Consider the following 9,913-nt stretch of genomic DNA (forward strand, 5'->3'; position numbering starts at 1 on the left):
CTGCAGGGGCCTCGATCTGCTCTCTCCCCACACCCCTTCCTTCCCCCCACAAGAGATTTACCAGCCAGACACTGCTCTCCAAGCTGCCGGGCTGGCCATGTGCATGCTGTGGCTGCACGCATGCATGCACATGGCACTTATCGACCACATTATTGGCCACATCGGCCAAAAAAAACTGGTTGCCAGTAATGTTAATTTTCCTTTTATTGGTGCCAATACAATATGGACCGATGTATCGGTGCACCTCTAGTGCCAGTAGGGCACGGCTCACCCAAAAAGTGCCTTGACTTATGTTAGTGACTGAATGTTTTGCTACATTTGTTTATTTCAGTTTCTACTCTTGTAACTTATGTATGTCTTCATCTGTAGACTGTCATGGGAATGTATTTTGTGTTCTCATGTTTCATAGTCAGACTCTATCCTAAACTTCCTTTAGTGGTAAATACTGTTGTTTCAGTTATAATCCTTTGTTCTCATTAGCTCATACTTTCCTGAAAATAAGTTTTAGGGTGTGCTGTGCTCAAAGATAAAATACTTGAGAAAGTATTAAGAAAGTAACATAACTATTTTCACTTCTGTATTCATATAAAACTATTCCCCATTAAAAAAAAACAAACAAACCCCAACACACCTTGCCACACAGTCCCCAAATTACTAAATGTAGGTGCCTCTTTGTCCCTTGGAAGCATTGGACAAGTGACAGTTTTGCCTAAGTGATCTTTTCTAATGTGCATGCTCATTCTTCAGTTTGCCTGCAGCCAGAGGATTATTTTTTCAAACACACATATGTATGATTGCAAGTATGATCTTCTTGGTGAGGTATATAATCTTAGTTTAATATAAAAAGGCACTTTTCCAGCTTCAAAGGCAGTTGGAGGAATTTTGCTCTAATTTCTTTCTTTTGAGAAACTAAATGTTTTTGTGGAGAGAGTAGAGAATAAAGAATGTTTCAGAAAAGTAGAAGATTTGAGTGTGAATTGAACCTGTTCTACAGCCTTATCTTTATTGTACAAAGTCAAGACTGAGCAACTCTTGTAATAAAGATTAAATTAGTGCTCACACATAGGATTATTGGAATGCCATAATGCAATGTAATGAAGTTTGAGAACAGTTCTAACTACTGTGGGTTCCCAGTTAGTAAAACCCTAGAGTATATGCTTAGATAGAAAAACTATTTTTCCCAACTATTCAGTTGATTCAATAAAAGATATCACATCTACTCAAAGAACCTTGTCTGCATATGTTCTTAGACCAGCTTATAACCAAAAAAACCTAGATTGGTGCATTTGAGCATCTTTTAGTATAAACTTGCATTGGCATCTGATAAACAGAAAGTGACAAACTAGAGGTTTACCTGGCTATTAGTAGGACACCCTAATTTATCAGCTTTGATTTGGAGCTCTGAATACCCTTCAGATATATTAAATGTTTTAAATACTTATTTAAGGGATTTTCAACATATAGTTTAATGTGTTTTTTTTTAAGAAACAGAGCATTGTATGTGTTCTTGAGCATAGGATGCCGAAAGCTAAGAAGAAGAAAAATGATAAATATTTCTTAAAGTATTTTTCCATTGTGTTAGTAAATTTTTTTGTTTGTTTTCTGTACAGATGGGGTATTAACTTTTCTCTGGAAGTGTGTTGAGACTTCTGTAGACAGTGTTTTAGATTTTGTTCTCCGAAGGCTTACTACAGGTGATTTAAACACTGTAAGTATTTCCTGAAAGACTTGCTGTCTACTTGTTTTGGTGCATTTTTGCTTGTTAAGCTGATTCAGCAGAATTTTTTTTACAGAATTTTTTTACAGGTTTCTAAACAAAATATTTCCCATCCTCAGAACATCATTTTACAAAGAAATAGCCATGGTAAACTTGTTTTAACAGTAACCTGCTGAGGCATGTTGGGTTTTTTTTCAGTGAAAGGAATTCAGAAAAGATCACAATACAAATGAAAAATTAGTTGGTTTCTTTTAACCATTAAATTGACTTTGTAGTTGGCATTTGCAACAGAAAATGACAAGGAGCTTTTTGTATTTGCCCATATGGTATGTCACTGCTCAGATCTAAAGTCCAGCAGAGGTACTGACTGAGTGGATTTAGGAGGTGTACATCTGTCAGTTTGAAGGTTTGGGGTGTTTTGGTACTTTCTGCAGTCACATTTCTATTGTCCTGCTCCCATTTTATTGTAGTGTATTACAGGCTTGTGAAAATTTTCAAATCTTCCCATTTTATTGTATTAGTGAAAGTCTTAAAATGATGCATTGATAGTCAGTAATGTTTAACTACCTAAAAAACTGCTAATAATCATTTATATGCATCAGACTGACACAGAACTCTGCAAAGAGTTAAAAGCGTTAGGTCCCTTATTGAACAGAGAAGGTAAGTTAATAATATACTATGCAGAAAAGGCTGTTGTGTTTATTGCCTACTTTTTCAGTCTTATAAAGAGTTAATTATTAAATGAGGAGCACAGTCAGTCTTGGGGATGAGATGTAGGTAATGAGCTAGTAAAAGGAAAGAACAAGTTAGAAATCACATAGATAAGATGGATGCTTTCAAATCAGCAGGACCTGGTGGGATTTTTGCTAGAGTAATCCAGGAATTGGCTAAGTAATTGTGGAGTCTTTGAGAATTGTGGAGGTTGTGAGGTATTTCAGAAGATTGGAGAAGGACAAACAGTGTCCAACTTTAAAAATGGAAAAAAAGCAGGATCCAAGGAATTGCAGGCCAATCAGTTTAACTCAGTACCTGTAAAAATAGTGGAGCATACCATCAGTCAATCAATTTCTAACCACCTAGAATTAGAGGTGTGCTGATACATGGGTCCCATATCGGATCACAGCTGCAGCACAGCACATGGGTGGACAGGAGCGCAGCCTGGTGGTGTGGAGAGCAGCCGGGTTCGGCCAGTAAGTCTGTTGTGAGGAAAGGGGTGGGAGAGGGGGCAGATTGAGGTCCCCATAGTGAGGGAGGGGTGGGGTAGGGGCAGGCACTGCCCACCGGGATGGCACAAGGCATAGGACAGATCTGCGGCTCATCCAAGGTGGAGGTGAGCTCCTGCTGCTGCATGCACCCAGGGAGGGCGTTTGGGGGGGCGGGGGGTGCTCCAGGATGTGCGCAGGGCAAGGGTGGGCTGCTGGGCTGGGGCTGTGCTGGGCTCTTCCCGGCGGGGGCTATGCCTGGCTGCGCTTGAGTTGGGCGGTGGCAGTGGTGCTGGGAGGGGGCTGGGGTGCTAGTCACCCCAACATTTTCTGCAGCCCTCATCTCCCAGCACTGCCGCTGTCTGCCTCTAGCCTGGTCCAGCCCAGCCACCTGCTGGGAAGAGCCCAGTGCCAGCCCCAGCCAGCGGCAGCAGCTTGTCCTCAGTTTGCACCAGATCTGGGGGCACCCCCCCCCAATGCCCTCCTGGTTTGCGTGCAGCTGTGGGAGCTGCCCCCCCGATGAGCCGTGACTCCGTCCCATGCCTTGCCCTGCCCCAGTCCCACTCCTTCCCTCACTGCAGGGGCTTCTATATGCCTCCCCCATCCCTTCCCTACACCAATCTGTTGCTCTACAATGGACTTACCAGCTGGTTGCCGCTTTTCACGCTGTGGGGTTGCATATTGGAATCAGATTGGCCAATATGTCTCATTAAAAATTGGCTATCGGTGCACCACTACCTAGAATGTATCAAGGTGATAACTAGGAGCTAATGTAGATTTGTAAAGAACAAATTATACCTAATCAACCCAGTTTTTCTTTCTGTGATAAGGTGGTGGTTCTTGTAAAATCAGCAACAACAAACCCCCGCCCCAAAAAAAAAGCCAAACAAACAAACAAGACCCCCAAAAAACAAAAAATCCAAGTGATAGCAGTGTGTGCAATGTACCTTTACTTTAGTAAGGCTCTTGACCCTATTTCTCACAAAACAAGTGAGGTAAAGAAATATAGTCTAGAGAGGAAACTACTTTAAGAGGGTTTGTAAGTGGTTGGAATAGTATGCTCACAGAGTAGTCATCCATGACTCGGTGTTAGCCTGGGAGGAGATATTTGCAGTTTCATAAGGGTCTGTCCTGCATCTGGTGCTGTTCAGTATCTTTATTAATGTTTCAAAGAATGGAATTGAGCGTACATGTATGCTTAGCAAATTTGTCAATGGCATTTAGCTGGGTGGGGTAACAGGCATTTTAGAGTAGCTGTTTTCGAATTGAGGTTCATGTACCCCTGGAGATATTCAATGCTAAACTTTAACAATGGTGATGGAGCTTCTGATTAGTCTGTATGCAGTAAGTAATGGCATTTCTTCATGTAGATATTGGTATCGACACTTTCTACATGCAAGGTGTAGGGGTACAGTCAGCAGTATTTTGCAGGTAAATGGGGTAAACAGCTAAAATGTTTGAAGACTACTGCTCTAGAGAAGAATATCACCTTGATACATTGGAAAAGTGTGTTAAATAAATAGGATGAAATACACTGAAGGCAAGTGGAAAGTACTATGCTATGTACCTGAAGTCGTCTGTTCAATTTGGGTCTGCCGTTTCAAGAAAGATGTGGACAAAATTTGTAAGCATCCAGGAGGGAGCAACAAAAATGATTAATGGTCTAGAAAACAATGAAATGAGGAAATGTTGTAGGAATTTGAATTATGTAATTTAAAGAAGAAAAGACTGAGGGAGGGATTTGATAAATCTTCAAGTACCCATAGGATGGGTTAGAAAGAGAATGGCAGTCAGTTCTCTGTTGATACACATGATATGACAAGAAATAAGAACTTGAATTACAGCATGGGAGAATTAGTTTATGTGTTATGTTAAAAAGAACATTCTAACGATGAGGGTGTTTTAAGTACTGGAAGTTATTATCTCAAAGCTGTTTTTCCTCTGTTACTGGAAGCTTTTATGCAGTTTAAGCATATGTCTGGCATGTTTTAGATCAGAGGTGCTTAACCTCTGGCCCATGTACCTGTCATCCATCCTGTGGGATTCTTCATAGGTCTGGAAATTTGGTGGGGGAGCGGTGGCAACACTAATTTCCACTTTGCTGCTATATTTCCAGCCCTATGGGGGGTCATGCAGGCTGGGCAAACATGGCCCTGTGTGTTAGGTCATGACGGCACATGGTGCTGCTCTGCAGCCAGAATTGGGCCTGCGGGAGGATTAATATGCAGGATTGGGTTGGTGCACAGGGTTGGGTGTGTGCATGGCAGAGCGAATATGCAGGACCAGGTCATCGCACTGCATCGCACCCACAGACTGACCCCACACTTGAGAATGAAGAAAAAGATAAAATGGTGTGAGCATCAGGGACTGAAGAGACAGAAGCAACAGGCCAAAAGATGAATGTGGTAGGAAAGCAAAGTAAGACAGAAGATAAATGAGAGCTTGTTTTTATCCTGGGACTCTTATCTGTGATGAGGAGACATCTTCAGGAGAATGGAGGGCAGTGGTGTGTTTGATAAAACTGATTGCCAAGGCCAATATGGGAAGAAGGGCAAAACTGCTCTTGGTGGAAAAGAAAATTGGAAACTTATTTCAATGTGTCGGGTTTTTTGTTGCTAATGGTTACTCAGACAGAGATCCTTGATGTAGATGGGAACTGGGTAGAAAAGGAGAGAAAATGTCCCTAATTACAGGAAAAGAAAACATTTTAGTGGTTGTGATTGCTCCTGACTTTTTCTATAGAAGTTGTTAGTTATGTCTGATTTTTAGTTGAAAATTTTCCTTTTTAATGCTAATTTTCTTTTCTTCATTTGAGGTTTCAGATTTGGATCGTTGTAATTTATACTTGGCTTTAGTATCAGAGCTGGTAAATTTATCGTTGAACATTGGTTGGAAAAAGGGACCATCCATCTGGAATTTCATCTCTTCTTTGACAAATGCCTCTATTCATACTCTGCAGGAGGCAAGCAATGAACAGGTAATTTTTAGATGCTTTCGAACAACAGGGTAAAGGAATGGCTGATTATATGATAACATTTGTTAATTAATATAATATTTTGCAGAATACTCATGTAATTCATTGGCAGTTTAAATATTTCAGGTAAATGTTCTGTAGCTTAGCTGCAAAAGGACATTTTTAGTATTGCAGTACTATAATCCTCTGTTAACTTACAAAACTGCTATGTAATGAAAGCAATTTATTGGTTGTAATAATGGATTATGATGTTGAATGCTTTTTCTTCAACTACAGTAGAAGGTTTGATATCTTTAAAATAGAATAAACTGCAAGCCCGTTCCTCAAAGCCTCATATGAATACAATGTTACATTTTCAAGATCAAGTACACAATGATAAAGATGAATTTTATATTGTAGTTTCTGTATTAAAATATTTTTACATATAAAGCAAATATATGTTTAGCACCAGAAAGAAGAAGAAAAGGTATTAAATATGAGAAATATGTTTGAATTAATACTGCTAGAAATCCTTACATTTTTGTAATTTACTGAAATGAGTTTTTGATCTGGGAGCATTTGCTTTATCAAAAATATTTTTATACGGATTTAATTTCCTAAGGTGTATTTTTGCAGGCAGCATAAAGGGAGAAGAACTTAAAAGATTTCTTGTTCTTTTTTTAACACTTGCTTGCCTTACATACCTTACAATTTGCTGCATCTTTCAGTGGAATTCTTAAGCTCCTAGAACCAACAAGTGTTCACCTAAACTGTTCACCTGAGACCTTCAGCTACTTCTTTTGAAACCATTGTTAGTTTTACAGTTGACTACAGTTGGGAGTCTTTAAGTTGTGATTGTGTGTGTGCAATCCATCTTTTAGTGCACGTGTTTTGCTTGAAGGATACTCTGCTCTAAGTGACTGCTATAGATTTTGTCAGTCATTTGTTGGTGGAAGGAATGAGGAACCATTTTGTGTTCCTGATACCTAAAGGCATTCAGCGAAAATTTTATGATAATCCATTATAACTTTGTTTTGAAAATGGTCAAGAACATTGACGGTATACATTGTCAATTTTAAATAATCTGCTTCTCTGCCCCATTGATCCTCACTTGAACTTGTATGATTCTATACAGAAATCATTTTAATTAGTACTAAACTGAATCTTGTACCATAGGAAGTGGCATAGTTTCTCTTGCTTCCCACTCTTCTCAAATGGAATATATTTCCCTTTTAGGAATGACTATTTTTGTCTTCTAGACTACTTTAGTTGCTCTTGTTACAAGCTTGGATTGTGACTGCATGTGCCTGAATTCTACTTTTTGGTTCAGTTTTCCATAGCAGAATTTAAGTTTAGAATTTGCGAGAGAAGTTGATGTGTGACTGTTTGAATAATCTGTTTAAAATCAATTTGCTATAAATAGAAAATAGGAATTTAAGGCTGACGTTGGTTGCAGGTCAACCATAACTGTAGGTGCATAAGTGTTAGAATATTCTGGAGTGAGTTTCTGTAATTTGCAGGATATAGTACTTACTTGTTTTTCCCTATATTTTATTTTGTAATCAGGTTTTCAGATATATTGCTGTATTTTACTTTACCAGAGGAAATTGTACTATGTTTTACTCTTTATGCTTAATTTTAATTTACCAGGAACCAAAACTTCGAGAACAGATTCAGAAGGTAGTTAGTATGGCATCACTAACTGTGGTGTGTGAGATTATTGATCAGAAACCCGAACTGCAACTTGAATCTCTGCAACCTGTTGAGACCCTAAAAAGATTTATTTCTTCTGCTCAACTTAATCGAGTATTAAAGAAGCCATCTTCTATTGAAGAAAAAAGTAGGTATGTTTGTGCTATGAATCATGTATGAATCATTCTCCATGATAACTTTTTTAACACCAAGTAAAGCAAATCTAAAATGCCTGTCTTATTTAGTAATATTTGACAAGATACAATTTTTTTGATGTTAATTTAAATAAAGAGTTCAAGTTATCCAAATAGTCTTCCAGCTTCTTAGATACAGGTCTTGGTGGAGATTAAATGGGTTGTCTCATCTCAGTCTATTCCGTTGTAAATCTGGACTGTAGGGCTCAATCAAACTCATTGAAGTCGATAACAAGGCCTTTAGTCATCTAAATGGCAATTTCAAGTCCCATTAAATACTTCTGATTCTGTTCTGCTTTGTGTTAGGGTAGTACATGATCACATAGTTTGTGAATAGGGAAACTGATGTATTAGTATAGACTTCAACATATGGTCTCTTTTTGCAGTTTATTTGAAGAATCAACTTGTCAAGGATGGGGGAAAATAGTTGCCTGCTACATACATGATCAGTGGGTTTGCCTTCATTTTCTTTTAAAAAAGTATCAGAACCATATACCACGATCAGAAGATGAGACTTTGGAATTAGATTTGCCTGCAGTTCAGAGACCAAGAAGAACTTTCCAGTCTGCTTTGGAAGCCCTAACTGTTCTTCCTTCTGAGCAGGTTTTACCTGTGTTTCATTGCATGAAAATACTTATTCCCAGGGTAAGAGACAGAAAGCAGTTTAAAGGCAGTAATAGCCAGAAATATTTTTTCTCCCCCCAAAATAAAATACTGCTTCCTGCTCTGTGTTTTCAGCTTCTGGTTTCATCTGAGACTCTCTGCATTGAGGCTTTTGATCTGGGTTGGAAAATTATATCCTCTCTGAGCAACACACAGCTAATATTTTGGTCTAATTTAAAAGCCTTTGTTCAAGTTGTTTTTGATACTGAGGTTCTTGCTGTTGCAGCAAGTAGCAAAGGTCAAGCATATGCAAAAATAAGAGAGGTAAGTGCTTTTTTTTTTTTTTTGGTAAATGTTTGTAAAACTAGCTGGTTGCATTAAGAGGGCAGGGCGGGGTGGTAACTTGAAGGACGATTCTGTTCAGAATGACAGACTTTCATAGGTGACAGCCTACTTTGTCAGATGCTATTACAGAGTAGGCTTTTTCCAATGAAAGTTAATGCCTTTCTGAATAAGTTAATCTTTAAGGTGCTACCTTGCTGTACCTTCTGCCTGACTTCAGACTCAGACTGCTAACTATCTCTTTCTATTTTATTAGGCTGAGACATCTTTCTTTTTTAAAACATGGTTGTAATTTTTTCCTCTTAAAATTAAGTGATTTTTTTTTCACTTGAAAAAGGTGCTGTTTTGAGAACATTGAGCCCAAAGGATCTTCAAAATAGCTGTACAGTGTAATTCCAGCCCCATCTGGAAGAACTTTCTTCTAGGGATAAGAGATGGTTGCTCCGTTTTTTTACGTCTGTTCAATGCTTTGTCGCCTGAACCTTTCTATTGGGGGATTAGTGAGTGATTGAGGGAAGACTGCTGTGAACGACATGGAAAAGATGACTTCACAGAGGTTCACTCGAGAATCCTTGGGTGGCACTGATTTTAGTTATTACCAATGTGAGCTGGGTTCAGTATAATAACGTACAAGTAAGAGGATCTACATCTGATTATGGTTTCACTCATCCAGTTTTCCTTTTCATGGTAGGAAGGGTTCTGTATTTTTCATTTTGCTGGTGGTTATTAGGGGTGTGTGAAACAGGCCATATTCAATTTGGATTTGGCCCAAATTGAGGGACAGCGATTTGATTTGTTGATTCGGATCACTGTCCCGATTCAATTCAGCCAAATCCAAAACTGAAGATTCGATGCAGATTCAGCCATAGACACAGCTTTAAGTGTTTTTTCTATATACCTTGAGGTACCAAGCGTGGCTTATGAATCCTGAGATGGTGAGGTGGATGGAGTATCCCACAGAAGCACAGAGGGCCCCCCCACGTGCTTGGCTGTGGACCTCTCCCCACGGTCCCCCTGACTTGGCAGTTGGCCATGGGGGGACCCCGGGTGCTGGTCCTAGACCCAGAAGGCACCAGTCGCTGAGTAGGGGGGAATCCCTTGTGTGCTCTGCAGCAGACCCAGAAGTGGATGGAAGTGCTTCTTGTCCACTTCTGGGTCTGCCGCTGAGCATGCTGGGGACCCCCCCCCCCCCCCCGGCCCTCCGGGGGGG

At 39.6% G+C, this 9,913-nt stretch overlaps 1 protein-coding gene across 2 annotated transcripts in view; it reads left to right on the plus strand.

Moving 5' to 3' along the window:
- Window positions 1-9,913, plus strand: part of TARBP1 (TAR (HIV-1) RNA binding protein 1) — a 104,339-nt gene that overhangs the window by 40,264 nt on the left and 54,162 nt on the right. For both annotated transcript variants that reach the window (XM_019527099.1, XM_019527098.1), the window contains exons 12-16: window positions 1,611-1,708; window positions 5,735-5,896; window positions 7,523-7,716; window positions 8,145-8,403; window positions 8,497-8,685. In XM_019527099.1, coding sequence (XP_019382644.1) covers window positions 1,611-1,708; window positions 5,735-5,896; window positions 7,523-7,716; window positions 8,145-8,403; window positions 8,497-8,685 — 902 coding nt within the window. The remainder of the gene's footprint in view (window positions 1-1,610; window positions 1,709-5,734; window positions 5,897-7,522; window positions 7,717-8,144; window positions 8,404-8,496; window positions 8,686-9,913) is intronic.

Source organism: Gavialis gangeticus, unplaced genomic scaffold (genome assembly GCF_001723915.1).
Source record: "Gavialis gangeticus isolate Ggan-Ray unplaced genomic scaffold, GavGan_comp1, whole genome shotgun sequence".
In the NCBI taxonomy this organism is placed as follows: Eukaryota; Metazoa; Chordata; order Crocodylia; family Gavialidae; genus Gavialis; species Gavialis gangeticus.